Source organism: Balaenoptera ricei, chromosome 1, assembly GCF_028023285.1.
Source record: "Balaenoptera ricei isolate mBalRic1 chromosome 1, mBalRic1.hap2, whole genome shotgun sequence".
NCBI classification, from domain to species: Eukaryota; Metazoa; Chordata; class Mammalia; order Artiodactyla; family Balaenopteridae; genus Balaenoptera; species Balaenoptera ricei.
In genome coordinates, this window is record NC_082639.1 from 52562720 (window position 1) to 52579971 (window position 17252).

At 38.3% G+C, this 17252-nt stretch overlaps 1 protein-coding gene across 3 annotated transcripts in view; it reads left to right on the forward strand.

Moving 5' to 3' along the window:
• Positions 1-17252, forward strand: part of NFIA (nuclear factor I A) — a 373912-nt gene that overhangs the window by 322277 nt on the left and 34383 nt on the right. For 2 of the 3 annotated variants that reach the window (XM_059923725.1, XM_059923733.1), the window contains one exon: positions 16002-16093. The exons of the other annotated variant lie outside the window; for it this stretch is intronic. In XM_059923725.1, coding sequence (XP_059779708.1) covers positions 16002-16093 — 92 coding nt within the window. The remainder of the gene's footprint in view (positions 1-16001; positions 16094-17252) is intronic. 3 annotated transcript variants of the gene reach the window in all.

A 17252-nucleotide genomic window follows, 5' to 3' on the forward strand; every position in this document is an offset into this window, starting at 1 on the left:
AAATCTCAAAGCCCACCAGTCCACATTGGGAAGAGATTTAAGAACCCCTGCAAAACAAATCCTCTTCCATGCCCCAATTTCTGAACTAATTGATAAATAAAATCCAAGAAAAAAAATCAGATGGAAGACTAGACTATAACCTCTACTATTAGAAAATTTATTTTTTAGCTACAGGCGAATGTGCTTCCTAATGCTGAAACACAAACAAACCCACCCAGTCTCTGGCAGTGCAGGACCACCGCAGGCCTTCCCATGGGAGGGGACTGCCCTCCTGTGTAGAGCTGATGGAGGTCCAGGTGGCCGTGTGCTTCCTGCCAGCACCTGTCTCCCTAAGGGAAAGAGGAGAGGAAGGGGTGGGATGAGTCACGTCCAGTTTCTACTTCCAATCGCTACAATAAGTGAGGGAGTGGAGAGGCCCAAGAGTGTATGGGTGGGAAAAGGTACCACGAGTGATGTAGCCCCTCTCCCTTAACATTCATCTTTGATAACTACCTTCTTTCATTCATTTATTCATCCTTCATATATTGAGTATCTGTCATGTGCCAAGGACTGTGTTAGCCCCTGGGGATACAAAGATGATTCATCCCTGCTCTAAAGAAATGTGGGATTTATTGCAGGAGACAGCTGGGAAACGGGTAGCTCACACTGACAACACTGGGACAGAGGTGCACATAGGTGCCACAAGAGACTTGGGAGGGATTTGGGTCCAGATGCGGAGCCTCAGGTAAGATTTTTTTGGAGTGAGTGACTTCTAAGCTGTTTAGTAGGAATATCATTCTGGTGTTTTAAGTCTGAGAGAGAAGGTAGAACTTCCCTTCAGAAACCAGCTTGTGGGTGGAAGGAGGGGGTGTCTAAAATTGGATTACCACTGGATAAAAATTTAGAGCAAAAGTATCATTTCATAAATTCTGTGCTTTCTTAGAAATTAAAACCACAGGATGGTTGGATCCTGTTTATCTTTGTCAGTTTATTAGAGCTCAGCTTTAGCGAGGAGAAACATCACAACAGAGTATTAAGTACAGATGTTCAGTATCCCAACAGTATGTCTGAAACTGAGGCTTTTTCCAAAACGCTAACTGTATAACCTAGGACAGCCTTTCCTATTGAGGGGTTTAAGATGACTTGCAATAAAAAAAGATTTAAAAAATAAAAGTAGGAAATCATGCCCAGGATCACCTATATTACCAGCTTTTCTAGGCCTGGACTCCCGTGTCTGTTGGAATAATACTTTGCTCTACACACTCTCATAGGTAGATTGTCAGAATGAACTGGGGTGACAGATGTGCTGTGCTATAGACAGTTAAAAGTCCAAGACATCATTTTTAATATGCTCTTATAATGAAATACAAATGGATGCCAGCCTAAAGCAGAGTATATATTTTTAAACTAATCAGTTGCCTCTGGCACCAATATGCAACTTTGCAGCTGTGGCCAGGCAAACAGGGTAAGGCAGATTTGGGGAGGGAAATGTTTGCCTATAAAATAAATATATTTTAATGGGAAAAATCTTTACCAGTGCCTTAAAAAACACAGTAGTGAGGGTGGAAATAAAAGTTCTGCTGTCTCTCAAGGAGGACATTCATACTGTTGATTCGTTTGGAGAAAGATTGATATACTATGCCTGATCTCTTTAGGATACCATGACAAATAGAAAGAATAACCGGTTAAGAGTAATTCACAATGGATGGGTTCCATTCCCGCTGATTAACTGGGTTTAGATACCCAGTGAGAGAATATCACTTCCTTCATTCATTCAATAAATAGTTATTGACCATCCACTATGTGCCAGCAGTGTTCTAGATGCTAGGATTCTGCAGGAAATGAAAGAGATAAAAATCCCTGATCTTGCGGAGCTTTCATTTTACAGAAGGAAGAAAGGCGATAAATAATAAGTATAAATAGGTAGGAGTGATGTAAGATTGTGATACATAGGTGCTACGTAGGAAAATGAAGCACAGAGGGGTTGGGATTAGTGGGAGTGGGATACAACTTAAATAGGGTGGTCGGAGAAGGCCTGTTTAGAAGGGGAGATTTGAACAAAGGTCTGACAGAGGTGCGAGGGTGAGCCATGAGACTGTAGAGGGAAGAGCTTTCCAAGCAGGAAGATCAGCCAGTCCAACCCACATGTTTAAGGAACAACCCGGAGGCCAGGGTGGTGAGAGCAGAGTGAGTGAATGAGTGAAAGTAGGGGGAGGCCAGGTCTGAGGGGTAATGTGGATGAATGTGGATGTGACTGGGAGATGGGGGCGCGAGAGGGGTTGGAGGAAGGTGACAAATGTTGGAGGTTCTTATAGGCCATTGTTAGGACTTTGGCATTTTCTCTGAGTGAGATGGGGAGCAGAGGAGAGATACTACCTAGGTTTTAACAGAAACTCTTTGAAGGCTTTGTTGAAAATAGGTTTCAGGGGGCAAGAATTAAAGCAGGAAGACCAGTTAAGAGGCTTTTTTAAAAAATCAATACATATGATGAGTGTCTTCTACATGCCAGCCACTATTCTAGGTGCAAGGGATCCAAAAGTGAGCAAAGCAGACAATCCCCTTCCCTTGTGGAGCTTACATTCTAGAGGGAGGGGACAAACAATAATTAAAGAATAAGTAAACTAGTAATTCAGGGACCAGTAAGTACAATGGAGAAAACTAACACGGGGAGGGGAGGTGGCACACCATTGCAATAACGCAGGCAAGAGTTGCTAATGACCTGTACCAGCATCCGGGCAGTAGGGGTGGTGAGAAATATTTGAAAGGTAAAGCTGATAGGATTTACTGACACATTAGATGTGGGTTGAGAAGAAAAAAAAAAAAACACTAGAGAAATCAGCAATAACTCCTAGGTTTTTGACCTGAGCTGTTGGAAGGATGGAGTTGCCATAAACTGATAACGGGAAAAATTGCAGGAAGAGCAGTTCTGGGCAAGGGGTGGGGATCAGAAGTTTGGTTTGACCAAGTTATATTTGGAGATGACTATTAAGTATCTTACTGGTGAGACCAATTATAATAACATCCTACCTACTGCAGTTCTTCGCAGTGTACTCAGTTTTTCCACATGCACCATCTCATTAATTGCGGAGGGACTCCTTTTCAAACATGTAATAAAACAAATGGATATTCCTAAGAGTCCTGAGGACAACAGCTCCAGAATAGGAGAAATCTCTCATTACATTTGGGTCTGTTTGTGGTATGATAATTCAAAATCCACTATTCATTTTCTTAATTGCATTGTAAGATTCAATTTTTTTATAATAGGTTGGCACCAAGAACATACTATAAAAATGGACTTTTCCAGAAAAGAAACTGAAGATTGGCATCATAGCCTAGAATTATAATGAAAAGAAAGAAACACTTTTGAATTATGATGGAAGATAAAACATGCATATTTTCCTCTTTTAAATTAATTAGGGACACAAAAACTCAATTTAAAAATGCATAAAAGACTTATAAACAATTTTCTCCATGCCTTCTTAGCCGTGAACTTTTGATTTTTTAAAACTAGAATTCTATTATATTAGAAGCATGTAATAACAAGTTCCCTTTTTTATTTTTATGTCTCTGATGAATCTTGTATATATTCATTATATGAATGAGTTTGAACCTGTTAACCAGGAAGATAATAATCTGACGGGGATTGAAATTTCCTAGTGTAATAATTGACATATGTTCAATGCTTTTTGGTTAGCAAAGCTCTTTACACATGTATGTTATCTCGTTCCGTCTTCCTAAGACTCCTGTGAGGTCAGGATTTTATAGACAAGGACACTGAGATTCGAGAGTGGAGGTTACTTTCCCAAAATTACATAATCCCACGGTAGCTTGGTACTAGCTCCTACTTTAGCCAAATTACAAAGCAATGGGACTTGATTTTTGGTTACCAAGTAGCCACAACTGTCTGCTCTCGTCTGAAATTAATAACACAACAAACTATTGAGCTTTTATTAATGTGTCAATCACTTTAAAAAATGTTTTCTATGTATTATCTTGTTGTAATCCTCACATTAATGCTATGAAGTACGTACTTTAAAAAGTAAATACCCTAATTGAGAAAGAGAAGGCACGAGGATATAGGTAACTTTCTCAGGGTCACTCAGCCAAGGGTAGCAGCATCATGACTCACACCCAGCCACTTTGAACCTGTAGTTCATGCACTTACTTGGCCAGAGCATCCAGAGCCCAAAGTTTCCATGTTTGCAGTGAAGACCCTGTGGGAACAGTACAGAGGAAGATATTAGTGGTCATTTATACTTTAGTGTGGATTGGTTTCTGTGGCTGAGAGTAACTTTTGTTAGCAGGGAAAGGAAGAGAGCAGAAGATCTGGAGGGAGATAAGACAAGAATAGCAAAAAAGGTGGACAAACAGGAGCTATTGCTAAAGGCAGATTTTCTTTATTCCCCAGTGCTCTCCAGAGCTTGAACTGTTGCTGAATGCTTAGAAGAATTACTTTCTGAGTTTTCACCCAAATAATGACAGCTCTCTTTTTCACCAACACTTTTTTATGTGTAAAACACATAATTTTAATCAGTAATTGAATTTAGAACAAGTCAGTGAATGATATGTCATATTTACACAATTTTTAAATGACTAAGGACTGTATTTCCTCTTTCAGAGAAGAGCCAGTGGATAAGGACAAAAGAGAATAAAAAAAAAAGTTAGCGGCTTCCTTTCACAAAACAGTTTTTCATTACTGATGCCTGCACTATTCCTTTAGTCTTTAAATTTTTTTTAAAAATGTACATTCAATGAAATTCACTCTTTAGTGTACAGTTCTATGAGTTTTATAACATCGTAGATTCTTCCAGCCAACACCAGACAGGATATAGAACAATTCTAAAGAGCTCCCTCCTCTTTCTTATCTACTCTTAAGTTATTGTCTGATGTCACTTAGTGCCAGGGAACTTATTTTACTTTGATCTCTCTATTTCCACCTTGATATTTATTCTTCTATCAGCACTGCTACTATCCCCATTATATTTTAAGTTTTTATATTCTTCTGAATTAGAAAGAGACCTACATAACTACAGTACTTTAGTATATGATAATAGTGACATTTCATATTGGAAGAGGGAAAGGGATTATTCAATAAAGTATATTGGGATGACTGAGTAGCTGTCCAGAAAAAATAAAATTCCTTACACCAAAATAAATTCCAGGTGGTGCAAAAAATATAACATAGAAATATTAAGCCTTAAAAATACCAAGAAAAAAATAGGAGAAACTTTTTGTGGAATATTGGAGTGAGAAAGGCCTTTCAAATAATACAAAAAGAACAGAATCCATGAAAAGAAAACTGATAAATTCTACTCTAAAAGTATTAAAAATGTATACATTGGAAAAAAACACCACAGACAAAGTCAAAAGACAATGATAAAGTGGGAAAAATATTTGCAACACCTGTGGCAGAGGGCTAAATTATGTAATATATGAATAGTTTTTTAAAGTCAGTAAGAGAAAGACCAACAATCCAACAGAAAGACAACGAAATGATATAAACATAGAGAAATGGGAAACATTTGAAAGATGTCTCATTCATGTAGCATAAAAGCAATACAAATTAAAACTCGAATGGTATTTTTACCTATCAGATTAGGAAAAACCAAAAAGGATCCTGACACAGTCTTGGTAAGTGTGTGGAAAACAGGCACTCTCCTATCCTGTTAGAGGACTGTAAATTGGTTCAACCTCTTCAGAGGACAATTTTATTTTATATATATTTATATATATGTGTGTGTGTGTGTGTATATATATATATATAAATTTTAAATGTAAGCCATGCATTGTGTTGGACATGTGAGCAAAGATATACATCAAGTATTCATGGCAACAGTGACTATAATAAAAGATTGGTAACACCAATCATATCCACCAATATGATATACATTAGAAACCCTTTAAAAATAAGGATAGGGGGACTTCCCTGGTGGTCCAGTGGTAAAGAATCCGCCTTCCAATGCAGGGGACGCGGTTCGATCCCTGGTCAGGGAACTAAGATCCCACATGCTGTGGGGCAACTAAGACCTTGCGCCACAACTACTGAGCTTGCGCATCTCAACTAGAGAGCCCACGTGCTGCAAACTAAAGACCCCACACGCCCTGGAGCCTGTGCGCCACGACTAGAGAGAGAAAACCCGCACGCCACAGCTAGAGAGAAGCCCACGCGCAGCAACGAAGGATCCCACGTGCTTCAACGAAGATCCTGCGTGCCGAAACTAAGACCCGACACAGCCAAAAATAAGTAAATAAATAATAAATAAATCTTTAAGAAAAAAAAGTAAGGATAGGTCTGTATGAATTCATGGAATAATCTTTGAGTTATATTAAGTCCGCAAAGGAGAGCGCTAAGAAAAAGTATGTATAGAATACCTACTGCCATAGAGTGGGGGATGTATATACACACTTGACTGTGTGTTGAAGGATGGAAACAGGTTCATTGGGGAGTAGTTCTTTAGTGCCTTGCCCAACGAGAATGAAAGGTATTACTGAGCTTTAAATCCCCTTTTATGTCAAATATAATGCTTTATTTAATTTTTAAAGTATTTGTCCAGTGAACTAAAATTCTTCTTTACACCCCAACCACTAACTGTAGTGACCAAAACTCACACAGTGGAGGCAGGGAAGGGATGCGGTCCATAAAATCCTTGGCAAATTTTATACATCTAGTTTTTAGTTGCATTAACCTGAACTTCGGGTGTGATAGCAAAAATATGTGCTCCTTCTGGTAAAGAATAGTATTCATTTTCCCTCACAGAGAACATGGAATTGAGTACAAGGATAGCATTTTCAATCTCAGTAGCTATTATTTGGTCACAAGTTCAGCTTTAGGAACCCATTGGATACAGATGCACACATGCTATCTTAAGTCATAATTTTTCATAAATACTTTTTGAAGAGTATTTCTACTTTTTGTACAACCCAAGTTTTTAATGTCTAACTTTGAAAAGGAAAAAGAAAAATAATTATTGGAAATCAGGCACTTCGATAGGTATTTTCATATGCGTTACCTTAGTTGCACTTGATTGTTATTTTAATCTGCAGAATTGGAATCGTTAGCCCTCTTTTTAAAAAGAGAAAACTGAGACTGAACCAGAATTCAAATCGGGGTCTGTTGGACTCTAAAGCCCCGTGCTTTCTACTCTACCAGGACACTTACTGTGTTTCAAGATATAATATCATACACCTTTCCTCTGAAAATCCTAAGACACGCCATAAAGAACTTTTTTTTTCATTTTTGGCCTCACTGCGTGGCATGTGGGATCTTAGTTCCCCAACCAGGGATCACACCTGTGCCCCCTGCACTAGAAGTGGGAAGTCTCAACCAGTGGACCACCAGGGAAGTCCCAAAGAACTTTTAAATTATTCCAATAAAAACTCTTGGGTACATTGAATCGGATGAAAAACAGGAATGAGAGCAGGAAAAAAGAGAGAAGAAATGAACTTTGTAAAGAAGGAGTGAGTGACAAAAGAGAACAGACAATAGATGATTACATTCATTTAGGTTATCATAACCCATTCAGGTCTTATTTTTGCCTCAGTTTTTTACTTTTTCAGATGACAGAAATGACAGATGAGTTTTAAGATTTTCTTCATAAAGATAACAATGGCAATGTAGGAAACTTGAAAAATACAGAAAAGGATTTTAAAAATCATATTCTCCTATAACCAGCTACTATTAACATTTTGGTCTGGTTTTCCCCCATTTTTTCAGTGCATTTCTATGTGTATATTTATATGATTGTGACCTACTGAATATAATATTTTGTATGTTATTTTCTTAACGAGTATTTTACACCTTTTCTTACTTCATAAAAAAAATAAAAAGCTAAGAAATGTGATTTTAAATATTTTTACTTATTCTCCTACCATAGACCATTAACTTTTGTTCCAACCTATGGAATATGCTCCAGCATATTGTTGAACATATATTTTTGTCCCCAACTTGAATAATTTTATTAGGCTAGATTTCTAGAATTGGAATTACTAGTGCAAACAGTATGAATATTCCTCTTGATACACGTTTCCAAACTGCTTTTCAGAAAAGTGCCATCTTACACCCTTACAAATTATATTTGAGTCTGATATAACATTAACCCTTGAGAGGTTTGAGTATTATTTTTTTAATTGGTGGAAGGCAGATATCTCAGGGTGTAATGCCCTTGATCAGAGTTTGGAGTCAATAGTCCCTGATGGGATGAGTTTAGCAGTTTTCTTCAACTGTTTTAATATAAAGTACAGTGGAATTCTGGAGATTTCCCATCTTGTTGGCTAAGCCTCTCCTTAGGGATCACCCTCTGATTGCTCCTGTGGAGAGGGTCGCCTATTAGACATTCACAGAGGGGGTGAAGCCTTAAAGAGCTGGGAGTATTAGAGTAAATAATATTTACTATGCTGACCTTTTTATATAGAGACACTCAGAGAGGTTAACTTGCTTGCCAAGGTCACATTTCTAGTAAGAGACTGAATGGATTCAATCCAGGATTTTCTGATTCTAAAATTCATTTTCTATTAACTACCTTGCACTGCTGTAAAAATAAAAATATTATTTGGGGCTTTCAGGTTCTGTTTGTCTTTATTTTATTTAAGATTAAGAATTACTGGAAGGTGTTTTAAAATCACTCATAATCCCAGTCTTTAGAGATAATCACTTTCTGTGCATATTTTCCAGTCATTTTCTGTGCATATTTTAAACATAATTGATCATGATATGTGTGTGTGTGCATACATATATATACACATATATACAGTTTTGTAACCTAATTTTATTCATTTTATTTCGTATTATAAACATGTCATGGTGTCATTATTATTTTAAAACATTTTTAATGGCTGCACTATTCCATCAGTTGGTTCCAGTTTGTTGCACTTATAAGTAATGCTGTAATGAACATCTTGGAGCATAAATCTTTATATGTACTTTTAAGTATTTGTTGAGTATATAGTCTCAGAAGTGGGTTTCCGAAGTTACACTGCCTTTGGAGAGGCTGCAGAAGCCTTTCAAGTGGGAGGGATCCAATATATTGCTCTAGGTTTCTTTTTTTAGTAAACCCCAGCTGAATCCAGGGTTTATTCCCTGTGGCTCTTTAATATTACTTTCACCTGTGCCTATCCATCTATGTGGTTGCTTCTGATCAATAAATACGTTCTATCAGTTGAACAACACACAGGCATACATGTAAAAATACATGACATAGAATGTGGATTAGTCATTAGAAATAAATTTAAATGAACTGAAACAAGGCTGTATTCCTATCCTTTAAGTTATTACGGAAAAGAATATTATAGGCAGTATAAATAGGTTGTTTACAGGAAACAGTCATTGTAAAGTACCTCTTTATCACACAGATTTTGGTAACATAACGTCAAAGCACCTCCAGTTTACAAGTTGCTCTGATCCCCTTCTCTCTGTGTGCACACATGAATTGGCTTATACCTTCCTTTCTGTACGTTTTACCCCAAATCATGATGTCACTTGAGCCCCTGCCCCCTATGAAGATCCCTAATACAAGTAGAGAGACCAGCAGAGCAAAGCCATCTGCTTAAATTGATTCTTTTCATGATTTTTTGAGAACTATTGGCACATTAAACATTTCATGCAAATTGTTACCATACATGTTAAGTAATGCTAATATATTAAAGTTCGAATTCATTAGCTTTTCAGGAAGAAGGCTTGTGGGTATGTTATTCTGTAATAATTTACTAGCGATAAGTAGGCTTTAATTTCATGCCCTGAGGGCTGTGTCTTTTTGTGTTGTTGGTAGCTTGTTTGTAGAGACAAAAGATCTGCAGAGATAATAGAATGAGGTAACTGACTGCACAGATGTGATCAAAGTAATGGAAATTCAGTGTGGTTATCTTCTAGATTCCAAACATCTGGATGAAAACTACAATATCCATTCATTCACGTGGGAATTTCTAAACCTCTGAATACTGGGGATCCATGTGTCAACAAAGGCTGTATGTGTTTCCTTGGCTGTATAATTACATTAATAATGCTAACCCAGGCCCTGTAAACTTGTCGATACTCATAGATTTCTTCGAAGGAAAAAAAACTCCAATATCCTCCAGCATTTCTTTTATGACCTGGCAAGAAATAGTGCTGTTCAAGTTCCCAAATGAGTTCAATTGTAATGGGCTTCATTTAGAAATTAGCCAATCTATTTTCTAATAGTTTCCACATTTTTTTCTAGAAATGAAAGTTTTCTCACAGGGCTTTTTTTAAAAACTAGTAACATGTGATAGTGCAGTTAAGATTGCAGAAGCTATTTCAATTAGGTATTTAGTCATCTCACTGCTTCAGTTTGCAACTGAATGCGTTCTGGTGCACCGTCAGGTGTCACTGATAAACATTTAGCAAATTGCAGTCTGAAGACACAGTGATCTGTTCAAGTCTGCATTCCTAAACTTGTTTGGATGGCTTCTGTCCAGTAACCAGCACATTCCTGGGCAGGCAGTAAGTCTAGCTGAATGAAATTGAATTTTTGACTAGCATTTTTAAAGGGATATCCGCACATGTGAATATGTCTGAGTTTCTGAACACAAGGGAACATGTGAAGTGTATACTGATTTTGAGATAGGAGGGGAAAGGTTTAAAGTGTTAGGATGCCTAATGGTCTTAATGGTGTTTAGAATGGAAATCTGGTATCTTTGATAATTTTATAAATTATTTCTTCCTCTTGAAGGAAAAATTCAATAGACTTTTTCTCCTCCATTTTCAAACATTCAAGTCTCTGATCCTTAAATTTTTATCTTCCCTGACCTTATGGCAGAGTCATTCACAGCGTCCCGTCTTTTCTCCTTTCCCTCCGCGATTGACATCCCCATCACCCACCTCTGTTTCTTTGCTCATGCAGATTCCTCTGTGATCCCCAATCCATCTGAACTTGTCAACCAACACATCTTTTACAGCCCGTCATCACAGCCATCTCCATCTCCTCTACAAAGCTTTTCCTGTTCCCCTGCCAGGTGTCACTTTTCTGTCCTTTAACACCCTAAAGATTTTTATTTATATTACTTTTAGGCACTCATATTTTCACTTTCTGTACTCATCTCTCCCCACTAGACTCTAACATTTCATGGATAGCCGTGTGTCTGGCTTATCTTTTTATCTCCCGTAAAACTTAGCATAGAGCCTGGCACAGAGGAAGTGTTCACACGAGAGAGAGACAGAGACAGAGAAAGAGTAAGAGAGAGAGGGAGAGAATATGAATATATTAAACTATCTTTCCTTGATGCACCACGGCGGTTAGACTTGGTAGAGTTTAAGGGAATGAAGTATTGGTATTCCCTCCTTTTACGTAGTTGGAATCTCTGATGAAACAGATCACAAACTTCTCTTCAAACTTTGTGTCTGCCAGGGTTTGGGGAACTTTGTTGCTTCCTGTGTCTGGAAGTAAATTCAGAATGTCAGAACTAAGAAGGACCTACTGCACAGCACAGGGAATTGTACTCAATATCTTGTAATAACCTATAATGGAAATGTATCTTAAAAAGAATAGGCACGTACATATATATATATAACTGAATCACGTTGCTGTAAACTTGAAACTAACAACATTGTAAGTCAACTATATTTCAATTAAAATTTTTTTAAAAAGACAAATATCTGTGCTCGCTTTGGCAGCACATATACTAAAAAAAGAAGACAAATATCTAACACACACACACACACACACACACACACACACACACAAAGAATGTCAAAGCTCACTAGCTGTCTTACATTGTCTTTCCTGCCAAGGTGCCTCACCAGGTCATCCCCCACTCCCCCGCTCCAGCAGAGGAGCTGACCATCACTATCCTCAGGCCGTTCAGCCCCAGGCCACCTGACCACTCAACCTCCTGGTGGCTGGTCTGTGGACACTGGAGGGGGCTTCGTCCAAAGGTCAGCTCTCCTTTCACACCCAAGCTCTACACAGAAATCTATCTAAATTTTCTCGCTCTTCTGTTTTTCAGTGATTACACGCATTTCAGGGGTTGCTAAATTTGAACTAGATCTTGAATCTGGCTGCCTACTTTGAAAACAAGCTGATGCACTCACATTTTCTAGTTTGTCAGATTTGAGTGGTTTTATTGATACCGTTTTTAAAGAAACATCCACTGACATTGATACAAATATTTTAATATCTTAATATCTTGTTTTTCAGTCATATTTTTTCCCCAAAACAGGAAAACTCCAAGCATCTTTTATTCAAAACAATTTGACCACTTTCTTAGCACCATGGTCAGGTATGATTGTTGGGTGAAGGCTATTACAGACTCAAAACTGATTCATCTAGAAATGCCATGATTCCTCTATCCAGACACATCCCTTATTCCTTCTTATTCAGAAAAACAAAACAAAACAAACAAACAAACAAAAAAAACAGACAACCTGGGAACAACAAAAGTTGGAATTCTCTTTGGCTTGCAGGCAGTCAGTTAGATCCATTTCTGAGGACATAGAGGCTGTTCTCCCGGGGAACACCTGCAGGGTTGTAAAGAGCGGGGCTAATGGGTGATCTCTGCCACTCTCCCTGCCCATCCCACAATCTCCCTAGAGATAGATTCCAGCATCCGCAGAGGCCCGATTGCATATAAAGAAAGAACTGTTCATGAACTGTTTTTCCAGTTGATCATCCTGAGGCCCAACTTGTACTGCCTAAGTGAAGGATTATAGAATTAGCAATGCATATGGTAAGTGGGCAACACAGAAGGATATGGGATCAAATTCTGATTTGGGATTTTGGTACTTACCCCTGTGGCTAAGGCTAAGAGTCTTGGGTAATCTGAAGAAATATGTTAGAAAGAGAAAAAGTACGATCAGATTAGCCCAAATAAGAGCTGGTGGAAGCTTCTTATAGGAATGTTTTTTCAAAATGTTAAGAAAATGGTCCATGGTGATACTGCTCATGTAGGTAAAATGGCTGCTAAAAAAAAGCAAATGCTTTCTTTTTCAGAAACAGGCAAGCAATCATAATTTGATTTCTAATAGTCATGTTTGCCATGAGGACTTTTACAATGAGGTTATATAAGCAAATTGATTTCCCTGTTGACTTTATCAGAAAATCGTAAAATGCCCCCGAACCTTCCCTCCAGAATTCTCAAAAATGCCTACAATAATCTTCCTAGAAAATTATTTTCTGGATTTCACGATGTCCTGAAGCTCCTCCAGCAGCATTTGATTATTGCTGCTGTAAATAGGCAAAAATTATAATTAAGAAAGATAATGAATGTGTTATAATAGCATAGTAAACACAGTTGTATATAATTCATTACCACATTGCCCCCTTTACTTGATTTTATATTCATGTTGAAAACTCTTAACTGGGCATGTGTAATTGATTCACATGGTATATAACCATGGTATATATGGTTGTTTTAATAAAAAGTTTCAACTGAGGCTTTTGTGTAACAGGATAACTCCCTCATTCCACTGTTTCTTTAGGAAAATCAAATTCAACTTATGTCATATCATCTCTGGAACTACATCCTGTTATAGGTGAACACTCTGCCTATTGTAGCTACAATAATGGAAGATGAGTCAGACTTTCTTCCTTCCCTTGTTTTTCCTGTGTCCTTGATTTTTCCCAGAATCAACTTTCTATAGAATAAATTTCCCTGGGCACTTTTTGTTCCATTCGATGGAACTCAGAGACTCTCAGATTTTTGTAGTTGTAATATCCTTTTCTTAAAAAGGCAAACACATTACCACCTCTCTCAGCATTGCTCTGTTTTTTAAAAACCAGAATAAAGTTTGGAGTAGTTTTAATAGCCTGTGAGAACATTAAAGGCCTTCTGGGATGTTTTGTCTCATGATTGAAGAAGGGACAATAGCCAATTGTTAGCCTCATGGTAATTTTGAGTGACTCAATTATTTGTATGCTAACCCTGCTTTCAAAATGGCAAAATAGAGAATGGGATGTAATACAGACTTTTCCAGACTTAGTGCTATGTATGGTCAACGAAGGACTATATTCACACACCAAAAAGAAAAAGAAAAAAAAAGTGCCATGTATCCTAGGATCAATCAGCATGCTTGTTTCTGACGTCACCAATATGGTAAAAACGTCATAGGAAATCCTGCTGTGTGTCTGCAGTGACCAGGGCTGACACGCACACACTGCTCCGCTAGGACCATCAAACCAAGGCCTCGTGGTCCAGCATCTGTCATCAGTCATTTAGTCTTAGAACCTTAGCTTACTCTTCATGCCTTTTTGTTCCTTCTCAACCTACCTACCTACCTATTCACATGTGAAAAAACACTTTTTTTCCTCCTAACGGCTAACAGGTTTAACAGGTTATTTTATCTACTAGCTTCCTCCTTGTCTCTCCCACATCCTCTTTGTGCCCTAGAAGCAGGTAAATTCACTACCAGCTAATTATAGTACATCATTTTCAATACATAACTTTCTGTTGAGACTTCTGAGAGCATATCAAAGTAGAGCAATAGGCTGAATGAAACAATTAATAAAGAGTATTTTACTGAGCTTTTAAAAAAAGCAAATTTCCCCCATACCAGTGAGTGAGAGGCACATACAGAATGGCTAAATGCAGAGGTATTTCTCAAATCTGTTCAGGTTAATCTGACATAGGATAGGCTGGGGAAGAAATCAGTGGATTCACGTTACTAGACAGTACAGTGTATCATACATTTAGATCATTTTATATAAAGCTGTTATTGGACGAATTCTTCTAAAACAAATACTACAACAACAAAAAGTTTCTTAATAATAGACATCAGGGGAACCTTATGTTCCTTCTCTGTTCCATGCTGATTTAACACAACCATACCCACGTGACCATCACAGCTCTGCGTGGGTGACTTAGCTCTAATGACCAATAGGACTTGGCCCAGGTTGGTGGAAATTTTATCTCTAGATGTGCTTAACAAGGGAAACAAGAAGTCTGAGCAGTTTTCTCTGAAACAGAAAATCAAAGGAAGAGAAGCAGATGATGTCAACAAGGGGGAAAAAATCTGGCAAAGGAATTTGGTATTATTCCCTCAATTATCTGTGTTTTTTAAGAAATGCAAATCCTTCTCATCTTTTAGATGGTGCATGTCTCGTGTTAGTCCAGAAAACTTATGCCTTTTACAAGTATTGTTAAGAAATTTGAAATTAAATAATAGTCTATCTAAAAATTTTAGTAAAGAATGTGAATAAATCCTTGGAGTTTGTGGTAAAGAAGTGAATTGAAGGACGCCAGAAAACAAAATGTTCATTTGGATATATGAACCAATGAAACACCAGAATCACAGAATTTTTTCTCTCTAAACTAGAGTGAAGCTCTTAAATATAAGTATAAAAACCAACAACAAAACGTTCATATACTGTGAAAAGGATAGTTGGCTGAAGTGTGGTACCTGAGGTTCCAGGTTTACACGGGATCTTGGTGGTTTGTGCCTGAACAGAAGGGTTCTAGGGTGGGAAGACTACAAATGTTAATACCGTAAGAGCATTTTGTGCATCATAAAATTCTAGACGCCCCACTGAGCCTGTAAAGACAGCGTGCTCTAAATGGTTTTCCACCACTTTTCTGGAGAACCCAATCCCTTCTATAAAGACTCCTCTTCCATATTTAGAGATAGAGGCACAGGAACATTTCATGATCTTTAGGAGGGTAATAGGGTGAAAAGTAAGGTTGTAAAATGAACTACTTTCCTCCCCTTTCTACCTAATTTCTTTCTCCTGTGCTTTTAAAGACTAGGATATCTCTTTCTGACCCCAGAGCTCATGTTTAACTCGGAAAGTATACTTTACAAATGTCCTGCATGTTCTAATTTGTATGATGGAAGGAGAAAAGAGCTCATCTGAGCACCAATTTGACATCGTTTTATTCCAACAGTCTTTGGAAGCCAACACCCCTTCCCTTTTTGACTGTCTAAAATGCCCTTGCTAGCCAGATCCCTCTGCTAGCTACAGTGTTTGCACATTTCCTTGTTAATCAGCCGCGTAGGCTCGGAGACTGTGTGTTTTGGTGTTGTTTGTGTGTGCAATCTCGTGCTGCTTCCTGAACGCATGTGTCCCTTCCCTTCACAGCCTACTCGACACCCAGCACCTCCCCCGCAAACCGATTCGTCAGTGTTGGACCACGGGATCCAAGCTTTGTAAATATCCCTCAACAGACACAGGTGGGCCGCTCTCATCTTTTCTGTATGTGGTGCAGCTTGTTTTATTCATCAGGTGCATTGTAACTCGTCTTTCGGCACAACAGGCTGCATTTCCCAGCCCCTGTTCAGTCCCCTTTCCTCCCGACCCCTACCCATCCTGGCCCTTCAGCCACATTTCCATGTGTTCTTAGAAATCATGGAAAACAGTGCCTGCAATTTTTGCTTCTTGTATTGAGGGGGTAGGAGAGGAGGGTTTCTGTGCCAGAACTGCTTTTGCTATGGGAAGAAGATTTTCCCAGGCTGGATAGCGTGTGCTCCCTCTTTTAGGAATCTGTGCCTCTCTACATGCAAGCAGACAGAAGTAGGCCCCTGTTGAACCTGGAGAGTATACTCTGGCTGCCGGCGACATCAGAGTGCATGCTGGGAATGGGGGGCCAGTCACTCTTATGTACTCATTATAGGGTCCCCAGGAACCTGGCAGACTTTCTAAGAGAAAGGAAAAGAAAGGGTTCCTGAGCGCTGTTAAGTTGCTGGTGTTGGTACTGAAATAGGAGGTGTTTGTTACTGGCTTCGCTGGCCCCAGTGGGGTGGGAGGGGATTATGTGAATACAATGTCATATTTTGACGTAGGTGATTGAAAAAGAGTATGCCAGGACATCTAGAGTTTGTTTTTCAATAGATAGTTGTGTTTTGTGCTAGTATAGGCCAAGGAGAAAGAATCTCTTTTAAAAGTTTTGAAATAGCTGCTGTTAATTGAGAAACAGTGCAAGACTTTCGGAATTCAAAGGTAGCATATATAAAGATACTTAGAGATTTGTGGAATAGAATTAGATGCAAGTTTTGGAAGAAACTACTCTCTGATCTCCTAATTAGAATGTGACTGTATATTATCAGAATTGACGTAAAGAATTTTCTCTTTGAGGTTCTCAACACAGTGTTTGAAAAATTCTCCAAGATATTTTGTGCATGTGCCTTGGTATGTAATCTCCAGATGCCTAATTTATAACTATTCATCTTTGTTTGTAACACTATGAGCAGGTGCTTATGAACGAGATAGATTTGCTTTCCTGGGTCCGTTTGCTTTCTCTGCGAAGGGTTTTAGTTTATTGCTGTGTCGACAGCGTGGGTTAAACAGCATTGCATCTGAAGCCTTCCTTACACTGAAGCAGGGTCACAGAAA